The sequence below is a fragment of the Petaurus breviceps genome, unplaced genomic scaffold, assembly GCF_028583685.1.
Source record: "Petaurus breviceps papuanus isolate PSGF00001 unplaced genomic scaffold, PetGlider_PUasm1.0 90865, whole genome shotgun sequence".
Classification (NCBI taxonomy): Eukaryota; Metazoa; Chordata; class Mammalia; order Diprotodontia; family Petauridae; genus Petaurus; species Petaurus breviceps.
Window position 1 is genome coordinate 5,881,331 of NW_027187367.1, and position 22,478 is coordinate 5,903,808.

General features: G+C 40.7%; 1 protein-coding gene and 3 pseudogenes across 1 annotated transcript in view; 1 reads left to right on the forward strand and 3 right to left on the reverse strand.

The window, feature by feature from the left end:
- The window catches only part of LOC138150214 (antigen peptide transporter 1-like), a 153,396-nt pseudogene that overhangs the window by 65,370 nt on the left and 65,548 nt on the right, over positions 1-22,478 (reverse strand).
- LOC138150189 (pre-mRNA-splicing factor SLU7 pseudogene) lies at positions 3,887-7,006 on the reverse strand (annotated as a pseudogene).
- LOC138150034 (pre-mRNA-splicing factor SLU7 pseudogene) lies at positions 16,268-17,942 on the forward strand (annotated as a pseudogene).
- LOC138150190 (popy Class I histocompatibility antigen, A-1 alpha chain-like) overlaps positions 20,374-22,478 on the reverse strand; it is a 13,812-nt gene continuing 11,707 nt past the window's right edge. The window contains exons 7-8 of the mRNA XM_069073639.1: positions 20,937-20,988; positions 20,374-20,786 (exon numbers count right to left, since the gene is read on the reverse strand). Of these exons, the coding sequence (XP_068929740.1) occupies positions 20,374-20,786; positions 20,937-20,988 (465 nt within the window). The remainder of the gene's footprint in view (positions 20,787-20,936; positions 20,989-22,478) is intronic.

Here is a 22,478-nt window from a genome sequence, read left to right on the forward strand (position 1 = left end):
TTTAGCAATGGCTTTATCTGGCTTGGGTGTGCCTGTGGTGACTGATGCAGAGAAGAGATGAACTTCTGTATGAGGGAGGTGGAGTCTGGTTCAGCAGGGCTGGTGGTTGCTTGGGGGTAAGGCTGCTGCAGCTGAGAAAGGGCATATGTGTACACTGAAAAGACAGTGGGTGATGGTTTGAGTACAACTGTCTCTTGCCAGGCCTTGCTTCTGACAATAGAGTAGGCTTTACTCCTCCATAAAAGGAGAGGGGTGTGTGTGTGTGTGTGTGATGGTTTTCTGGTCCTTTTATTTCCTGCAGGGTCTAAGAAGATGCACACTGTCTGGAGGTTCCCTGGGACATTGGTCTGGGGAGGACACAAAACTGAAGTGGCATTGACATTCTGGTGGTTTGGGAGGAGTCTGAGTGATCACTTTGGGAAATGTAATATCCATATCCAAAATGGTGGAGTTTGCCTCAGCCTTCTTCAAGGTCTCAGACCCCATGAAGCTCTACAAGCAGAAGCAGCAGTAGAGGATGGAGCCCCTATACAACTACTATGAGGAGTAAAAGGCTTGAAGGCTCTCATGTGTTTCTGGTGGCAGTGCCAGAGAGCCATGGGTTCTGATGCAAAGTGCTTAGTTTTGGGTTTTGTCTATAGGACTGAGGCCCAGGACTCTGGTGATTTCTGTTTAAAATATACCACTGGGAGCACAGCTGTCCTTGGGTGGAGAGGCCCCAAAATCAAAGCAGGACATCCTGAACTTGACTCCCATTTCTTTCATCAGAAGACAGGAGCTCATTCTGGCCTTGACACCCATGCCACCCCCTTGGCTGGGGTCAGCTTGGAGCCTATAAATGACAGTTATGTAGCACCTTTTTCTGCTGAGATGGATCAGAAAGAATTGTCACATCTCTGAACACCTCATGCTACAAGATCCTCAGTCAAAGTACCCTGACATACCAAGCATTGAAGTGCCCACCCATCAGTCCAGTGCTTTCTGAATACTTAACAGCAGAGCCCACCAGTTGCACTGCGCCCCACCTTTCCATCTACTCTCTGGACTTCTTCAGTCGTAACTCCTTGGAAATATGAATTTGTTTATTTTTAAATACATGTTTATATTTCTTCCCAGAAATAAAGACAAAAGATTGTAAAGCAGTTGTTACTGATGAGAAATTAGGCAGGAAGGATTTTCTTTTCCTTGTGTCTTGAAAGGATTATATCTTGTTACTCCAGCTAAGTGGAATACTTTAAAGAAAAGAGGAATTTCAGGAGGGAGAGGGTCTTGCCATCTTAGGGTCAAGGAAGTCTCATCTTTTCCTCCATACCAGCCCTGTCATTCAGCTGCCAGTCTCATAGAAACAAGTCTTCAGAATTATAGAGAAGAGACTGGAATTGTGAATTGATTGAAGTCCCTGATGGAGAAATCCCTTCTAATAAGACAAGTTAGCACCTTCTCTGCAATTTATAGTTTTAGCCTCTTATAGTCTTCCAGTTATCAGACTTATTTAGGTTTTTTTAGTTTGTTTGGATTTTTTGGCCATCTACTTTCCTTCTAGCAAATTGTTGTTTAAGTTAGGGGGCAGGGGGAGATCTCCATTTGAAGTTCGAGTACTTAGGTACAAGGCCTCACCCTTTCACACCATAGGCATTTGCAGGAGGTACTTTTTCCTATATAAATGGAGAGAATGAAAAGTCCTCAAAGAATGAAGTGGTTAAGGGCAGAGGTATTTTTGGAAGAGGGAGATATCTATCATGATGTTTGGTTCAATGTCTTACCCTTGGAAATAAGTGCATGCTTGAAGGAGCATAAGTGATGCTTTACAACATTAAACATACTCACATACAAACAAACACATAAATATATTGAAGGCACAAAGAAGCTGGGGGTTGGTTGGTTGGTTAAAGAGAGTATTGTGCACTGGTCTGTAAGTTAATACAAGCACTCTTTTTCACCCTGGAATTGTGACCAGGGTCCCAGTATACCTGAGGCAAGGCCACCAACTTTACTGTGCAATGTTCCTCTTTGCCCTGGGACTGAGACCCAGATCCAAGTATAGGCAATGTATCAGAGTCCTGTAAAGGGATCCCTGTCATCTCCTGATCACTTGTATACTCCTTTTACCATCTGTGGGCTGAGAGGTCCAGAAACCACCACTACTGGCAGTGAATCAGTGGCCCCAAGGTCTCTTCCTGGTTTCCTAGGGCCCAGTCTACACTGGCATGGTCTGTGTTAGACTGTGCTCCACTTTCACCCTGGGCAAAAGATCTTTCCTGCTGACCTTCTAAGTTGTCTTGGGCTGGAAAATTAATTCACTCCATGCTTTTGTGGGTTATGCTACTCTAGAGTCTGTTTAGAGGGATTATTTAAAGATATTTGGTGGGATTAAGGTTAGAGTTCCTTCCCTAAACATTTTTGAACCAATTTACCTTTCCAGCTTTCTCCTACATTCTCCAGTCAAATTGAACAGTCTCACATTCCCCCACCCCAGTGACTTTGATAAGCATTCTCTATACCTGGAATTCCCTCCCCTACCTCTTCTGAAGTTGGCATCCTTCTTCCTTTTCCACCTGCTCCATGATGATCTTCTCCACCATCCCAGTCCTGGTTGACAGTTATCTTCCCCTCTTCAGCCCCCATTCCTCCTCTCCTTCCTATATACTAGAGTTGTACCATGTTGTATCAGTTATAGCATAGCTTTCCTCATTTCTAAAATGATGTGATTTGCCTGAATGACCATTAAGGCCTCTTCCACCTCCAGATTATTTTATCACATTTCAGGTTGAGGTTTGTTTGTTGGATTCTACCTTTTGCCTTCTTGTCCTCACTCAGGTTTTTGCCCAGGTATGAGATACAGTCCTCTTCCATCTCTACTTTCTAAACTCCCTGACTTCTTTCCAAAGGCAGTTCAGGTACCATTTCTCTTCCCCAAGGCCTCTCCTGTCATACTCACACCCTGGTTAATGTTGTTTACTTCTTGATATAACTTTGTGTTTGTTTTGTGTCCTTGAGGCATGGCCCCAAAGGAACAACCCTGGTTCTGGAGTTCAAGTGCAGACCAGCCTATGCTATTTCCTACCTGGGTGGTTTCACTTCTCAGTTAAATTTCTTCATCAAATGAGGGGAGTTCAGTCAGCAGTTTTAGGTCTCTCACACCTTGAAAATAAATGACCAAAGAGCCACAGAGATTATTATAACACCTATTCTTAACCCTGTAAATACCAAAGACCTCACAGAGGTTATACATGAACTCTTAACTCTGAAAAATAAAATAAATCAAAACCAAATACCAAAGGCTCACAGAGGTTATTGGCAAAAAAGTCTTCTTTATTCAGTTGGAGGAAAGAAACGACACACAAGATCCAAGTTTTCCTCTGAGACTGAAGAGATCCAAGGCAGCCAGGCTAAATTTTGATACATATAGTTGTGGCTAACCCAAGGGTGACCTCAAAGTCACATGTAGCCATCTAAGTCTTCAAGTGCAGCCCTTTGACTGAATCCAAATTTTCACAGAACAAAATCCCTTAATAAAATAAGGTGTGTAAAACTCAGACTCAGTCAAAATGCCACACCCAAAGACCTAGAAGGTCACTTGTGGCCTTGAGGCAACAGGTTCCCCCCCTCCACCCCTCACCTCCTCCCTGGTCTATAAAGAGCAAGACAGTGAAATATAACAGCAACAATGAAGCAAGTTTGCCTAGTGACAAAGTAGCAGGATTTCATGATAGGAGTGTGGTTGTTGCAGGTGTTTCTTGGTTTCTTTTTTGGATAAAAGAGTTGCAGAGGTTTATTTAAAAGACAGTAAGAAAAACAATCAAGTATTTTTCCATCTTTGTTTACCAAGAGACCAAATATATATATATATACAAGCTGATTGTCCTGTTTCTCCTTCCAAGTCATGTCATTGCTGACCAAGGAAAGAAGCCATGGGGTCATCTGGCCTCTGGAGTTTCATCCTGCATGCCTCCATTTCCTCTTCTATAGGCTCTGGGGCTTCATACATGCTATGGTAGGTTCTCCTCCTCTCATCTTGCTGCACCATCTCCTTGATGTGCAGGAGGTGGGCCCTCTCAGCATTTAATGCCTTTTTCAGTTTTTCAGGTCTCAGCTTTTCCTCACCCTCATTGTTAGAACTACTTTCCCTGTGTTTCTCCTCCTTTCTCGTCTTCTCCTCTCTCTATTTCTCTTGGTGAACCTCCAATAGGTCTACTTGTTTGCTCTCCTCCCACAGCATCATCAGGAATCGATTCATTTTCATTAGTGATTTCCTTCCCAACTCCTCCAGTACAGTAGGAAAATTTGACAAAAGAGTGAAAACACTTATGCTCTCATCTACCTTCTTTCCAATAGGATCCCAGATATGTATATGATTATTTATCTTGACATCCTCTTCCTCCTGAGAGCAGACAATAGCTCATTCATGCCCTTTGATGATTGTTCCATGTCTTGAATATTCCACATAGTTTTCTGTTTGAGTCAATAGTAACTCAGAAGGGGGAGCATCCAGGTGCTTTTAAACTCCATACTTCTCTAGGATGCTTTCTTTCTGTTGTTCTTTGAAATCTTCTTTCTTGACTTTAACTAATTTATACAACTCCCGTTTCATTGGGTCTGCTTGGAGATGCACTTTAGATGCTTTTTCATAAGCTTCTCAGGCAAACAACTCTATTTGTGCCATTGAAATTATATCTCCTGTGTATCTAATGAAATTGTCTTCTCTATAGCTAACTTCATCAGGATTTTTCCTGCACTGGCACAGGGATTCTCTCTCATTGCTCTGGTTTTGGGATCACAATAGGCAGAATTGGGATCTAAATTTTGCAAATATTTAGCAATATCTTCTCCAATCCTGAGATCTTAGACTTTTAGAGTTAACATTTTGTCCAAAAACATTTTTGTCATCTGCATATCTATCTTCATCCTGATCTTCACTGTTCATCTGAGAATTTGGCTCTTCTTATCTTGGGGAATTCACTTGTTCTATTGTATGCATTCATCTAAGTTTCTGTGAATTTGGCACCAATAAGCCATGGTCTCTCAAAGCAGGTGTTTTGTCTGTGTGCATCATATCCCCACAATTTTCAAATGCTCCTTTGTGGTATTTTGCAGTCACCATATTCTCTTTCATGCCCCTCTTATACCATTCTCCAGATGAATTGTACTTTTTTTGTTTTTCAGGTTGGGTCTCTGTTGCTTTAGTGTGGGACTTTTTTTTAATTGATCTATATACCACAGCACAGAGGAGAGGTACTGAGGCTATGAGGATTGATGTTTCCCTTCCTCATCTACTTCAGCTGGTGCATTACCCAGCTTTCTCTGTTCTTCTAGTTCCTTCTTCTTTCTTCATTCTTCCCTTGTCCCTTTCCTTGGCTCTTCTAGAATCATGTCATTTGAACCCCCTGGAGGAACAGTGTTTATTAATTCTGCAACAGCAGCCAACTTGGTCCGGGTTATCGATGGTGCCCCTGCATCCACCCAGGGGAAAGCCCCAGAGGAATGAGTCAGCAACCAGACACACTTCTACTATGACTGAGCCTTGTTTACTGCCCCAGGTACTTGTCTAAACTCAGGGATTTAGGTCTGCTTGTGGCATTTAGGAGAAGCAGAGTTCATCCAAAGAGTGGGTACAAAGGTCTATTGTTATGCCAAGCACAGCTTGCTTGCTGGGTCTTAACTCTGGAAAACAGGGTGTCTCCTAATAGTAAAAATAGAAAAGTGAGAAAAATAGGGGTAATCTTGGTGAGGGACCCTGAAAGATACTTTTTGCCATAAAGATACTCAGAAGATTGGCATGGAAGGGTGGAGCCTCTTAGCTAAGTAGTCAGGAAAAGTAAGTGTGAACTCAGGCTTCAATTATAATTCCTGTCTCCCCCAACAACTGAAAGAACAATTTGATAGAAGGAAAATTGACATTGGTGAAAAGAACCTAAATAAGCCTCATAAAAGGAGGCTATAAGATGCTAAAACTATAAAGTGAAGCAAAGGTGATAACTTATCTTATTAGTTAGAAGGAATTTCTTTGTCGGGGACATCCCCAGATCAGTGAATTCACAAGTGCAGTCTCATTCCTAGAATTCTGAATCATTGTTTTACAAAGCTGGCAGCTGAATGAAGAGGACTGGTATGGGGAAAAAAGACAAGACTTCCTTCAGCTTCAGTGTCACCAGACCCTAAGTTGATGGCCCTAAGATGGCAGAGCATATTCCCTCCTAAAATTCTTCTTTCCTTCTCTTGGCATTCCCCCCCAACTCACCCCCAAGAGAATGTGAGAAACCTTGACTTTTGTTCCCAATTCAATAGAATACACAATACTTAAGTAACTGGGTTTCATGAGTATTTACAAAGTTAAGGGACTTTTCTTTGTGCCCACCAATTAAGCTCCATGCCCTCTAGGTGTTTCTATTCTACTAGGTAAAGTAAAAAGAAAACTTACATACAAGTAATGTAAAGTATATACTAAGCAATAATAAGACAGAGACTTTGGGTTTTTGTCCCTAGATTCCTCCAAACCTGGTGTAGGCACATAGAAGTCAATCAATCATCAAACATTTAGGAAAGTAGTTACTCTATGCCAGGCTCTGGACTGCCTTTTGGGGATACAAAGAATGTTTTTTGTATTAAAGGAATTATCCCTATTGTTGAAGGAGCTCACCTTTAACATATCACTGGGGATTGAATCTGTAACTTCACTGGCATCAGGAACTCCTTCGTGAGGAAGAGACCCCTATTGATGCAAATTGGTACTTCCCTCTGCTCTCACCCCAAGTTTCCTATCTTATATTATTATTCAGGGTCCTGAGAAATGACTTGGCCTGAGTCACACCAATAATCTGTGTCACAAACCTACTCTTCTTTTTGAGAGCTGGGTTAATGGAGCCTGTTGGTAGCCCTCAGGCTGACCAACACAAATGCCATTTTCAAAAGACTGCACTGTCAGCTCCAAAATACTCTTATCTTTCAGCTTGAAAGTGTCAGCCTCCCTCTTCCATTATTTATTTTAGGTACCATGCATGTAATTCATCACGCTACTTAGAGTTCCCTGGCATGATGGGGAGTGTTTAAGACCTGTGTATCATGACCATTGGCAAGACTCAGTGAAATACATGGCTAATATGGAAGTATTTTGCATGTCTTCATCTGTATAATCTATATTAAATTATTTGCCTTCTCAAGGAGGGGAGAGGGATGAGAGACAGAGAGAATTTAACTCAAAGTTTAAAAAAATGAATGTTAAAACATTTTTGCATGTAGTTGGGAAATATTTAATGAAATAAATAGATATATTTGAAGAAAAAAGACAGTTCATTGCAGTGGCAAAGGCAATTAGGACCCATGTAAACTGCTGAATCTTTCCCAATCATCAGAAAGTAGTCTGGATCTGGATCAACATTCCTGGACCACACCATTTTCCATTTGTTAAAGAAAGCAAGTCTGTAAATGGGGGAAAATATTAGGATCAGAGTCCCTTGTTTAGGTCATAGTGCATGAGTAACTTCTCCTGAATGAGGAACAACCAGCTGTCCTCATGGCTCATAAATGCAAGTTAAGCTAGATATATTCTATGACTATCAGTCATCTCTGTCTTTACTTTGCTTATAACCCCAGGACTAACCACTACAACACAGGAGACTCATAATAAATACTGCTAAGTCTATTATTAGGCACAAAGATCTCTGCAGATTGGGTGGTGGAAATAGTTACTCCTTAAAAACTATGGATTATGACCCCTCACACCCCAAAAGGTGTCAGTGTAGACTGACTGACCTTGACAAGAAGGAATCTTCCTCAGATACAGGAACAAAAGGGAAAAGTATAGAGACAGAAGTATTTTAAGGTGAGTGGTACAAAAAGAAGCATAATGAATGGCATCAATTTTCTCAATAAATTAAGAAAAGTTACCTGCTTAGAAAAAGCAGGATTAGGCTGGGGGTGGGATAAGGAGAGAGGTTTGGATAATAATAGAAAAAACCCACTTAACCTCGGCACACACCACCATTGACCAAGCTCAGCTCCAGGTAAGCTACCAGAATTCAGCTGCCTCCAGCTGCCAATACCTGAAGCCCCAGCACAAAAAGCCAGTAACCAGACCCCTGGCCCCCAGCATAAGAAGCTCAGGATAGTGTCTCTGTGTTCCAGCAGGAGGGCTCAACTTAAAAAGCCAGGAAATAGGCAAACAAGATAAGCAAGAATCAAAAATGAATATTAGCCATAGAGAGATTCTATGGAGAGAGGGAAGATCAAAACACAAACTCAGAAGAGACAATATTGTGAATACACTGACATCTGAAACCTCATAGGGAAATGTGAATTGGTCTCAAGCCTAAAAACCCTTCTTGTAAGAATTCAAGAAGGATTTTAAGTCATGTAAGGAAATTAGAAGAAAAATTGGGAAAAGAAATGAGAAGTATGCAAGAGAGAGTCAACAGCTTGGAAAAGGAAGGACAAAAGCTGACTGAAGAAAACGACTACTTAAAAAGTAAAATTGGTCAAATGGAAAAGAAGGTACAAACTCCAGCTGAAGAAAATAATTCCTTAAAAATTAGAATTGAACATGTGGAAGCTAATGACTCCAGGAGACATCAAGAATCAAAGAATCAAAATCAAAATAATGAAAAAAATAGGAGAACATGTAAAATACCTCATTAGAAAAACAACTGACCTGTAAAATAGATTCAGGAGAGATAATTTAAGACTTCTTGGACTACTTGAAAGTCATGATAAAAAAAAGAGCCTGGACAGCATCTTTCAAGAAATTATCAAGGAAAACTGCCCTGATATTCCTAGAACTAGAGGGCAAAATAATCATTGAAAGAATTCACTGATCACCTCCTCAAAGAGATCCCAATATGAAAACTCCAAACATTATTGAAGCCAAATTGCAGAATTATCAGGTCAGGGAGAAAATACTGCAAGCAGCAAGAAAGAAATAATTTAAATATGGTGGAACCACAGTCAAGATAATGCAGGACTCAGAAGCTTCTACATTAAAGGATCAAAAGGGTTGGAATATCATATTCTGTAAGGCAAAAGAGCTTGGGTTACAAGCAAGGATCAACTACCCAGAAAAACTGAGTATAATCCTTCAGGGAAGGAGATGGATATTTAATGAAATAGGGAACTTTCAATCATTCCTGATGAAAAAATTTGGAGCTGAAAATTTGATCTTGAAATACAAGATTCAAGAGAAGTATAAAAAGGTAAACAGGAAAAAAGGGGGAAAAACATGTAATTCAATAAGGGTAAATTGCTTATATCCCAAAATGGGAAGATGATACTTTCTAATTCTTGAGAATGGCATCTTTATTATGGCATTTAGAAGGGGTGTTCATAGAGAGAGGATGTGAGTATGAGTTGACTTTGATGTGATAATAAAAGTCATTAATTAAAGGGTTGAAAAAAGAATTGTACTTGGAGCAGAAGAAAGAGGGAAGCAGAATAGGGTAAATTATGTCACATGAAGAAATGCAAAGACCTGTTACAGTACAGAGGAAGAAGGGAGGGGAGTCAAATTTTGTTTGAACCTTACTCTCATTGGATTTGGCTCAAGAAGGGAATAGCATACACATTCAGTTGGCTATGAAAAATCTGTGTTACTCTATAGGGAAGTAGGAGGAGAAAGTGGAAAGAAAGGGGGGAGAGAAAAAAAGTGAGGGCAGAAGGGGAAAAAAGAAGTAGTAGTAGAAAGGGGAAAGAAAAGGGAGGGGGCTGATAGAAGGGAGGGCAGATTAAGGGAGGTGTGGTCAGAAACAAAACACCAGTGAGGAGGAAAAAGGTGAAAGAAGAGAAAAAAGTATAACTGGTGGGAAATAGAATGGAGAGAAAGACACAGTAATAATAAATGTGAATGGGATGAACTCTCCCAGAAAATGGAAGCAAATAGCAGAGTGAATTAAAAACTAAAATCCTACAGTATGTTGTGTCAAAGAAACACATTCAAAGCAGAGAGATACTCACAGAGTAAAGGTAAAAGGTTGGAGCAGAACATACACCCGTTCCTGTTTAAAAAAACACAATAGAGAATATAGGAACAAAGGCAATTTTCCTTAAAATAATAAGTAGCATCTGTCTAAAGTCATTTGCAGGCATTATATGTAATGGATATAAGCTAGAAGAATTACCAATAAAATCAGGGGTGAAACAAGGATGTCTATTATCATCATTGTTATTCAGTGCTATACCAGAAATGCTAGCTTTAGCAATAAGAGAAGAAAAAGAAATTGAAGGAATTAGAGTAGGCAATGAAGAAACAAAGCTATCACCCTTTGCAGATGATGTGATGGTATACTTAGAGAATCCTAGAGAAGCAGGCAAAAAACTACTTGAAATAATTAAGAACTTTAACAAAGTTGCAGGATATGAAATAAACCCACACAAATCATTAGCAATTCTATATATTACAAACAAAGCTCAACAGCAACAAATAGAAAGAGAGATTCCATTAAAAATAACTGTAGATAATATAAAAAATTTGTAACCAAAGAGGCTATGACCAGTTCAGGTAACACAAACAAAATATCAGATTTCAAGCCAGATCTTGTTGGCTTCCAAGCTGCCTCTCTAAGTCATTGGAACAAACTGTCACAGAGTAACAGTTGTGTTGCTTTCCTGTGTTTTTTTTTTTCACTCTACATTACTTCGTTCATGTCTTCTCATTCTTCTCAGAATTTATCATGTTCATCATTTCTTGAGTTCAAGTAATATTCCATCACATTCATGTTCCACAATGCTATTTCAATATTCTCTGATAGACTAGCATTTACTTTGTTTCCTTTTTTTGTGCTGGTGCAAAGCTTCTTAAGTGAATATTTAGATCTATGTGATCCTAACCACTGAAATATCTTCCAGCTTCATAGCTGTCCAACTCTCTGCTTACCTCATTGCTTTGTTTCTTTTTCATTTTTATTCAGAACTTAAATACCAATAAAATGGGCAAATAAGAGGAATAGACATAATATGTTCTCTTAGCAAGTTTTCTTCTCTTTCAAAAGATCCTAAGTTCCATGTGGAGCTTTCAAAGTGGATGTGATTTTGCTTCTTAATAATATTCCTTCTGTTCTCTGCTATTTTTCTTTGAAAATGCCTTCAGGGGGGTGGAGCCAAGATGGCAGCATAGAAGCAGAAAAATTCTGTGAGCTCCCCGCCTAACCACCTCAAATACCTATAAAATATGACTCTAAACATATTTTAGAGCTACAGAACCCACAAAGTGACAGAGAGAAATAAATCTCCCAATGAAAACATCTAGGCATGCTGGCAGGAAGGGTCCATCACAGCATGCTGGGAGCAGAGCCCAGCCCCACTTAAGCCTGTGGTTTTAAAGCCAGGGCAGCCCTGACCAGTAGTGGCTAGAGTGGACCTCAGGAGAGTGGATCACCAGCAGCTGTGGCAGTTTCCAGGATTATCAATCCATAAATGTCAAAGGAAAAGGAAAAGGTCAATATGGACTTTGTGGGAACAGGGGGACCAAGAGCATGGTCTGGCCTCTGCCTCCTGGGTGAGAAGGCAAGAGAAGGCAGAGGTACTGTGGCCATGGAGCCGACACCATGTGTCTGCTTCAGAGCTCCTGGTCTACAGATTGTACAGGGACCAAGCAACCATTCAGAGGGGTAATCACTCTTGTGTTAACCTGCTTGGATCTGGATTGTTGTGTAGGGTGAAGGTCCTGGGGTGTGTGACCAGGTGTCAGAGCATGGGGGTGGGGAGCTTCAGAGAGGGCACCCAACTAATAGCTCCAGCAGCTGTGAAAATCCCAGAATTTGGGACAAAGCTCTCTCTTCTGGAAGCAGAGCTCTACTGTGGAAAAGAGCTAAAAAGTCAAGTAATTGAGTGGCAACATGAGCAAGCAAAGGAAGCAAAGCAAGCACAGCAGTCAAACCTTAGATTCCTTTTTTGGGGACAAAAAGGAGCAAAACATGGAATGGGAGGAAGACAATGAAATCAGAACTCCTGCACAAAAATCTTCCCAGAGAAATATGAACGGGTTACAGGCCATGGAGGAGCTCAAGAAGGATTTGAAAATCAAGTAAGACAAATGGAGGAAAAATTGGGAAGAGAAATGAGAATGATGCAAGAACATCATGAAAAGAGAATCAACAACCTGACTAAAGAAAATAACACCTTAAAAATAGAATAATTCAAATGGCAAATTTGAGGCTCAAAAAGCCATTGAGGAGAAGAATGTCTTAAAAATCCAGATGGAAAAAGAATTTCAAAAGCTTGCTGAAGAGAATCATTCCTTCAGAATTACATTTAAGCAAATGGAAGCTAATGACTTTATGAGAAATCAAGGTACTATTAAGCAGATCCAAACAAATGAAAAAAAATAGAAGGCAGTGTGAAATATCTAATTGGAAAAACCACTGACCTGGAAAATAGATCCAGGAGAGATAATTTAAAAATTATTGTACTACCTGAAAGTCATGATCAAAAAAAGAACCTAGAAATCATCCTTCAAGAAATTCTAAAGGAAAATTGCCCTGATGTTTTAGAACCTGAGGGAAAAATAGACACTTAAAGAATTCATGAATCACCTCTTGAAAAAGATCCCAAAAAGAAAATTCCTAGGAATATTATAGCCAGGTTCTGGAGTTCCCAGATCAAGGAGAAAATTTTACAAGCAGCCAAGAAGAAACAATTTGAATATTGTTGAAACGCAATCAGGATAACACAAGATCTAGCAGCTTCTACATTAAGGGATTGAAGAACTTGGAATATGATATGATAAGACTTCCTTCAGCTTCAATGCTATCAGAACCTAAATTGATGGCCCCAATATGGCAAAACACTCTCCCTTCTGAAATTCATCTTTCCATATGTTCTTATTTCTCTGTCCCCTATTCACCCCCAAGAGAATGTGGGCAACCCCTAGATAGGCTGAGATAATATAATAAAAATGAAGATTTTTATCTAAATTAATTTACTTTCTCTGTGCCATACCAATAAAAATGCCAAAAAATATTCTATAGAGAAAGAAAAAATAATAAAATTCATCTGTAAGAACAAAACATCAAGAATATGCAGGGAATTAGTGAAAAGAAATGCAAGGAAAGGTGGTCTAGCCACACCAGATCTAAAACTGTATTATAAAATAACACTCATCAAAACTACTTCCTATTGGCTAAAAAAATACAGTAATAAATCAGCAGAATAAGTTAGGTACACAAGACACAGTAGTCAATGACTATAGTAAAGTACTGTTTGATAAACCCAAAATTCCAGCTTCTGAGATAAGAACTCACCATTTCACAAAAAAACTGCTGGGAAAACTGGAAAACAGTATGGCAGAAATTAAGCCTAAGCCATCACCTTACACCAAATACCAAGATAAGATTAAAATGGGTACACAATTTAGACACACAGTGTGATGCTGTTTTTAAGCAAATTAGGATAGCAAAGGAATAGTTTAGCTGTCAGATGGAGAATGTCTCTTATGGAGAATAGAAGAATGTATGACCAAGGAAGAGAGAATATTATGAAAGGCAAAATGGATAATTTTTATTACATTCGATTTAAAAAGTTTTGCACAAAGCCAATACACCCAGGAGCAGAAGGGAAGCAGAAAGCTGGAAAACAATTTTTACATCCAGCATCTCTGATAAAGGTCTCATCTCTATAACATGGAGAACTGAGTTAAATTTATAAGAATACAAGTCATTCCCCAATTGAGAAATGATCAAAGGATATGAACAGGCAGTTTTCAGAGGAAGAAATTAAAGTTATCTGTAGTCATATGGTAAAAAAAAAAATGCTCTAAATCATTACTGATGAGAGAAATGAAAATAAAAATCACTCTCAGGTACCACCTCACACCTATGAGATTGGCAATATGACAAAACAGGAAAATGATGAATATTGGAGATGTGGAAAACTTGGAACACCTAATGCCTTGTTGGAGGACTTATGAACATCCAACCATTCTTGAGAGCAATTTGGAACTATGCTCAAAGGGCTATAAAACTATGCATACCTTTTGATCCAGCAATACTACTTCTAGGTTTGTATCCCAAAGAGATCATACAATTGAGAAAAAACCCACATGTACAAAAATATTTATAGTAGCTCTTTTTGTGGTGACCAAGAATTGGAAATTGAGGGGATGGCCATAAATTAGAGAATGGCTCAGCAAGTTGTGGTATATGATTGGAATTCTACTGCTCCATAAGAAATGATGAGCAGATTTCAGCAAAACCTGGAAAGGCTGGCATGAACTGATGCTAAGTGAACTTAGCTGAACCAGGAGAATACTGTACACAGGAATGGCAACATTGTGTGATGACCACCCTTGATAGACTTAGCTTTCTCAGCAATGCAATGATCTAAGTCAGTTCCAAGACTCATGATGGAAAATGCTATCCACATCAGAAAAAGAACTATGGAGTCTGAATGCAGATCAATGAAAACTATTTTTCTCTCTTTTTTGTTCTTTTTTTTTCTTCCTCATGGTTTTTCCCCTTTTGTTCTGATTCTTTATTTCCAACATGACAAACTTATAAATATTTTTAATATGATTATACATGTATAGCCTATAGCAGATTGCACAGTCTTGGGGAAAGAGGAGGGGGAATTTAGAACTCAAAATCTTATAAAAGTAAATGTTGGAAACTAAAAAATAAATATATACATTTTTTTAAAAATAGAGAGAATATGAACAACCTTGGCTTTTGTTCCCATTTCAATAGAATATATGTGTAATACTTAAGTGACTACATGTTTTTGGTAATTTTTAGATTTTAAACTTAAATATGAAATGATAAAAGAAAAAGAAAACATTGCCATATGTGCAATAGAGCATAAAAGAGAATTCCATATAAAACAATAAATTTCCATTTCAAGAAAACCTATGTGATAAACACTACATTATTTTCAAAGCTGCTCAGATTTTCTTTGGTTCCTTGATGGTTTTCTTTTCTTCTTTACTTCATACTTTTTACTTTATTTTTCCCTTCCACCTGCCACCTGAAAGAGGGCTACAATTAAGCATGGAAACATAGATAGGTAGATGGATATAGAGATAAGCTACATTTATAGATATCTATAAACATACAGCTATATACACATAGGCACTCATACACATACACATAAGATCTTACTATGCTTATTTCCACTTGCCATCCATTTCTCTTAAGTCGAATAGCAACTTTCTTCATTAATCCCATCATGTGGACATTCCTGCTGCTCTAGTGAGGCAGAAGGCATATAGGAGAAAGTTAGGCAATTGATTGGGGGAGGGGCAGGGGCTAGGTAGGTTCATTGAAGCCCATGATTGAGTCTGGGGGCCTGTGGTATAGTTAAAGCCAGATTGTGTGGTCACATCAGGATATGCCTGCTGTTCAATGAGGCCCACAAGGAAGTTAGAATATCGGGTCTGGGGGCAGCTTTATTATGATTCTACCATTAGAGCCATCAGTTTAGGGTCTGGTGGCATTGAAGCTTAAGGAAACCTTGTCTTTTTCTGCACACCATCCCTCTTAGTCAGCTGCCAGCTAAATTCTGGGCAGGTGATTAGACTCCTGAATTCACTGATCTAGGGAAGTCCCAGATGAAGAAATTCCTTCTACATAATAAGATGAGTTAGCACCTTCTCTTTTGGCCAAAGTCAACTTTCTTTCTAGTCAATTGTTTCAATGCTTGGGTTGGGGGGGGGGAAGGGAAAGGGGGTGGGATTCCAATTGATTTCCAAGTTCACACCTACTCTTCCTGGGTACTTAGATAAGAGACCTCACCCTCACATGACATAGTCCTTTGTGTGAAACTTTTTTCCCCACATAAATGGAGGGAAGGCAATCTCCTAAAATAAAGAACTGGTTAAGGGAGTGGGGATTTTTGGAGGACAGTGCTATCTATTCTTGTGGTTAAATTGACTGTCTTGCTCTAGATAGTAAATTCTTCATTGAAGGAACAAAGCTTCAAAACAGTTTTTAAAAGGATATTGTAGGGGCAAAGAAGCCGGGATTAGGGTAAGGGAAGACCTTGGTGCTTGATGGCATGGTTGGGACAGGACCCTGATTAAGGGCTCTCATTTTAGCTCAAGGACATGTCCCTAGTGTTCACAGTGTGAACTCACTCCCAGTTCAGCCAGTGCTAGGTTGTCCTTGAGTTTGGAAAAATATCTGCAGCATGAAACATGATGGTTTTAGAAGTCTGTGTGGTACGAGTAGGAGTCTGGGGCTCATTTGTCTGAGATTTTCTCCTAGGCAGAGACAGGAACGACTTCAGGACTGACTTGGCTGTTGTTTCAGAAGCAGTAAACACTGCTTCCCAAGGTGAATCAAGTGACTTGGGTTTAAAAGGGCCAAGGAAAAAAATGACAAGGGAAGACTGGAGAAAGAAGAAGGAGCTAGAAGAACAGAGAAAGTTGGGTAATGCACCAGCTGAAGTAGATGAAAACGGAAAAGATATCAATCCTCATATTCCTCAGTACATCTCCTCTGTGCCATGGTATATAGATCCATCAAAAAGACCTACACTGAAGCATCAGAGACCCCAACCTGAGAAACAAAAAGAGTACAGTTCATCTGGAGAATCATATAAGAGGGGCATGAAAGAGAATATGGTGACTACAAAATACTGCAAGGGGGCATGTGAAAATTGTGGAGCTATGACGCACACAAAAAGTCTGCTTTGAGAGACCTCGGCATATTACTGCCAAGTTCACAGGAACTAACAGAGCCCCAGATGAACATATTCAACCTCAGCTTATGTTTGACTATGATGGTAAAAGGGATCAGTGGAATGGCTACAACTCAGAGGAACATAAGAAGATTGTGGAAGAATATGCCAAAGTTGACCTGGCTAAACATACACTGAAAGCTCAGAAACTGCAAGAAGAATTAGCCTTAAGAAAGTCAATGGAATAAATAAATTCCTCAAAACATTAATGCAGAGAAAAAGCAAATTCTCAGATGGAAAGAGACCGTAAGGGTGAAGATGAGGATAAAGATAAGTATGAAGATGACATTGATATGCCTGGACAAATTTTTGACTCAAAAAGAAGAATTACAGTCCAGAATCTCAGAATTAGAGAAGATATTGCTAAGTACTTATGAAATTTAGATCCCAATTCTGCCTACTATGATCCAAAAGCCAGAGCAGTGAGAGAGAATCCCTATGCCAACGAAGGAAAGAATCCTGATCAAGTTAGTTATGCAGGAGACAATTTCATTAGATACACCAGAGATACCATTTCAATGGCACAAACACAGTTGTTTGCCTGGGAGGCTTATGACAAAGGGTCTGAAGTGCATCTCCAAGCAGATCCAACAAAGCTGGAGTTGCTGTATAAATCATTTCAAGTCAAGAAAGAAGATTTCAAAGAATAACAGAAAGAAAGCATCCTAGAGAAGTATGGAGGTCAAGAACACCTGGCTGCTCCCCCATCTGAGTTACTATTGGCTCAAACAGAAGACTATGTGGAATATTCAAGTCATGGAACAATCATCAAAGGACAAGAACAAGCTATTGCCTGCTCTAAGTATGAGGAGGATGTCAAGATGAATAATCATGAGCATATCTGGGGATCATTTTGGAAAGAAGGTAGATGGGGTTACAAGTGCATTCACTCCTCTGTCAAGTTTTCCTACTGTACTGGAGGAGTTGGGAAGGAAATCACTAATGAAAATGAATTGATTCCTGATGATGCCATGGGAGGAGAGCAAACAAGGAAACCAAAAACTCTCATGGAGCTCCACAAAGAGAAACAGAAAGAGAAGAAGAAGGAGCACAGGAAGAGGACTTCTGACAGTGAGGGTGAAGAAAAGCAATATAAAAGACTGAAAAGGGCATTAAATGCTGAGGAGACCCACCTCCTCTGTGTCAAGAAGGTCATGAAGCTGGATAAGAAGAGGCCCTACCACAGTATATATGAAGCCCCAGAGCCCACAGAAGAGGAAATGGAGGCATGCAGGATGAAACTCCAGAGGCCAGGTGACCCCATGGCTTCTTTCCTTGGAAGGCAATGAGATGACTTGGATGGAGAATCAGGATGGTCAACTTGTATATATTTTTTTAGTATCTTAGTAAACAAAATTTAAAAATACTTGTTGGTTTTTCTTACTGTCTGGATGTCTGATTGTATATGTTAAATGACAAATTCTAAGTAATGTGAGGAATATGTATCTTGAGTTATTTGAAGAGTATCTTGGTGTGAAAGGCACTCTAATAAAATCCTTCATCATGCTTTGTCAGTGCAACCAAAGGACTTCCTATTTGATTTGTTCAATAAAGCAAGACTGTATGTGGAGGGAGACTACTGATAAGAGGCTAAATCAGGGGAGTCCCTTGTCTAAGGAGATAGGACACAAAGAGCTTCACCTGACTGAGAAGTAGTCTTTTTCAGTCTATAAAAGCAAGCTAATCTGGATGTACTCTACTATTGTCATCTCTGTTTTTGCCTTTGGTCCTATCTGCAAGTCCTTAGACAATGACATAATAGGTTCCTAATAAATCTTTGTTGCCTTAACTTGACTGGCTTCCTTTCTACCTTCAAGCTCTTTCCTTCAGACAGAGTGGAGATGATTGAGGGAGGTTGTGTGTATGAAAGGGATTTCTCTCCTTTGACATGTACCTCTTATGGTGACTGGTCACAGGTGGGCAGAACTTGGGCTTATCTAGGTGAGCCTGAGTCTAGATTTCAAGACCCCAGATGTCTCTTATTTTCTGTTTTTCTTCCCATGAGCAAGGTGCCTTTAGGGCAGCCACATAACTGGAGAGTCAGAGATTCTGAATTCTGACCATTCTTAAGCCAATAGGCAGTGGTCTCTGCCTTTAGAGAGGAGGTGGTCCCACTTTCCTGAAGGAAGCATACTAAAATTCAAAGGACTAAGTGTCCAAACCAAGCACCATGAAACTACCCTCTGGTGACAAACAACCTCCTGATAAGAGTCATCTATGTTTCTTAAGGACAATGAAACAATATGAGCCAATCGATAATTATGGAACACCTACCATCCACAAAGCAATAACATTGGTCTCTGGGAGTTTACAAGTCTAAAACTCACTCATCATTTATGATGCCCTTTCTCTCTTGTAGCCAAGCAGAGGAGAGCCCTCCCTAATAGATGACAGCTCTTCAAGTACTTGAAATCAGCTCTCATGGTGTTTCCCCCAAGTCTTCGCATCTCCAGGTTAGACATTCAAAATTCCTTGAAACAATTTTCTTGTGGCTAAATATTCCATTTCAATCAATCTCTAATTTAATTCGACAAGTATTTATTAAAGGGATGCATTCTTGTTTTAAAACAAAGATATATTTCTTTTTAGTTTATGGTATTCATTTCCACAAGATTTTTGAGTTCCAAATTTTCTCCCTGTCTTTCACCTAGCCACCACCCCAAAACGGTGATCTCACTGAATACCCCCTCCCCCACTCTGCTCTCTCCTATATCCTCTGTCATCCTCTCTCCGACTTTCTGGTAGGGCAAGATGGATCTCCATACCTCAGTGCCTGTATAGCTTATTTACCAATTGCGTGTAAATAATAATAATAACAATAATGATGATGATGATGACCCAGAAGGTGCCCCAGGGCCTGGCACACAGCAACTTCTGTCCTAAATGCTTGTTGCCTGACTGGCTTCTATGTGCCTACGCTAGAGAGTAAGTGTCTGAGGCCAGATTTGAACTCAAGAAGATGAATTTTCCTGACTCCAGGACTGGAGTTCTACTCATTCCACCTCTAGGAGGATGAAATAAAGGAGAAGAGATGATGCAAGAGAAGGAGAAAAAGGACAAAAGACCATGGCCATCAACTTGAAATGCTTTCATTATTGAACACTCTCAGTTTGAGAGATTGAAAAGGGAAGTTATTCCTTAAAAGAAAAGAGACTTTGTTTTCCTCAAAAGAATTTGGGGGTGGAAGGCAGAGTTAACCAAAGGGGTTCTGAAACGTCGTGCTTTCAGAATGTATTTGACTATCAGTTGTACACTAGACATTGAAACCTGGAAAGGAAAAGAAACCAAAGGTAAGTTCACATATGGAGGGAAGTGAAGAGAAGAGGGGTGGGGCCACATTTTTTCCGAGGGCACTAGGACCCCTTGGGCTTTGGTTAATGACCGGTTTAGCTAACTATCTTTGCCATAGAAAGACCAGGAGAGATTGAGCAGAGTCTTGGCTTTTCTTGGTGTTGGAGGATTTCAACAGCCAAACACAAACTCCATCCTGCAAGCCCAGGATGCTGTAGAAGTTTACTCTCTCAAAGTTGACAACTCCCAGACAGACTAGATCCCCACGTCCCTAGCATTTAGAGACAAAAAGACAGCCTCCAGACTAGAGAACCCCATTCCTAAAGATGTTGCATTCCCAAAGTCACTCTACTCACTGAAATCACGGAATATCAGACTTTAAATGGTGTTAGAGCCGAGAGTGTGAGACACTGCAGCAGTCACAAGATGTCAGAGGGTGTGCACGTGACCTCTGAGGGGCAGGGGCTGGGAGATGTGGAGGCCGACTCTGCCGTGCCTTAAAGGCTGACATGGCATTGAGTGCAGGGCCATGGGGGCCGACTCTGCTGGGTTGGGAAAGGCCGACGTGGCACTGAGTGTGCCCCATAAACACGGACTCCTCTTAACACTTTGCCCTGCACTAGGGAGAGTGCGCGATTGGCTGCCACATGTCGTGTGGCGGGGTGGTGGCCGGAGGGGGTACACATGGCTTTCTGAGGGACGTTGTTGGGACAGCTTTGCCTGGGGGTTAACAAACCAGGAATAAGGGAGTTTTGGGCGAAGTGACGCGAGAGTGATACTCTGCATGGCAGCGCCTGGAGGACTTCCGTGAAGGATGTTGCTCCTTTGTCTCATACGACATACTCGGGAGAGAACAAGGTTGGCCCCACAGGGCGTGTCCCCGCAAGGTTTATAATTAGGGGAGATGGAGGAAGTGAGTTAGTTCCTGTGCCTGTTCCTGCTTGCTTGTCGTGCAGTTAAGATGTAACGGAATAAACAGCTTCTCATCATACTTTCCGTGTCCTGGGTATTCTGTGGGGGTAAGTTCTTCTTGGAGACAAGAAGCTGGAGATGTCCAAAGACCGGGTATAAGGTAAGACACAGCCAGATTTGGGACCGGGAACCCAACAAAATGGTCCCTAGAAATCACCAAGTTCATTCTCCTTCCATTTTAGATGAAAAAAATTGAAACTTTGTGGGATCAGTTGGATTTCTTAACACTACACAGATTTTTATTATCAGGAGAGGGGGATTTGTCAGTCTATTCGTTCGCTCATTGGTTCATTCAGTTAATCAGGCAAATAGGCATCGAGAGCAGAGCTAACAGAGGCACCTACAGTTATTCAAAACAGTCGAGAAATTCAAGGAAGCTTAGGAGCCATAACCAGAGGTGGGAGAAGACAGTTTTCAGAGTTACTTTCCCTCCTTGCCTGTTCTTCCTTTTTTTTCTTTTTTGTAAAAAACTGGGTTCTGAAGGTAGCATTGCCTGAATCCCAAGTGAGAACCTGGAATCTGTACCTAACTGTAGGATGAGACTGATGGCCAGGACAAGGAGAGAACTGTGACAGCCTGCTCCAAGAGTGAGAATTGGAGACCTTTCTGGGGAAAACAAACCCAAAAGTTGAGCTGGTTCCCTTGATCCATAAGCCAAAAGAGCCACGCAGCAGATCTCAGACCTCAGATCCCTGAAGCTTGAAAGTGGGGAAAGTCCAACCTAAACTACAGTCTCCGTCTTTCTTCCATTCTCTACCATTTCTCTGGCCCCACTGCCCTCCAGCTCACTTTTTTAACTTCACCAACCACTAAGCAAATCAGGCTCTGCCATCAACTGATCACACAGAGGACGGGGGTGCTCCTATAGGAAATGGGGACAGGGGTGGGAAGGTGTGTCTGGGCTGGGATCCAGGCTCCTGGTTCGAAAGCAGAGCGGGAACCTCAAGGAGCCAAGCTCGGTGGCTTGATGATGCAGGAGGCTGAGTGCTAGGCACTTTTCCATAGTTGGGAGATGTGTACAGCAACGGAAATGGGTGTTTCTGATAGGAGCAAAAAGGGATGAAAGAAGTTAAGAATCGGAGATCTGGCTGAGTCTGAGAATGGAGAGGTGACAAGTGAAGCCTTTCCTCTCCTCCACCACCCCATGGAACTCAAGGATGAATAGGAGAAATATGAGTGTGGGGTAGGCTGGTCCCGACTGGGCACTGGTTTCTAGGGGAAGAGTCTATTAAACCATTTCATTTTTGCTCTCCTTGGGAATGTAGGGGCCATTGAGAGAGGAAGTTCGGTTAGGAGTGAAAGGTAACTATCTCTGGGGAGGAGTATTGCATTGGCAGGTGTGAATTGAGTCAGCAGTAATTGTGTGCTGGGTACATTAGACCTTGCCCTGGAGTGGACAGGAGAAGATACCTCTGAGAACATCAGTCATCACATTGACTGCTTCCCAGGACACTTGTAAAGGGACAGATAGCTCTGGAGGCAAATGGGGGAAACTTCTTGGTCTAATGATGCCCTCTATATATGTCTCTTCTTACAGGACTTGTGCTTGAGAGTGGAGACAG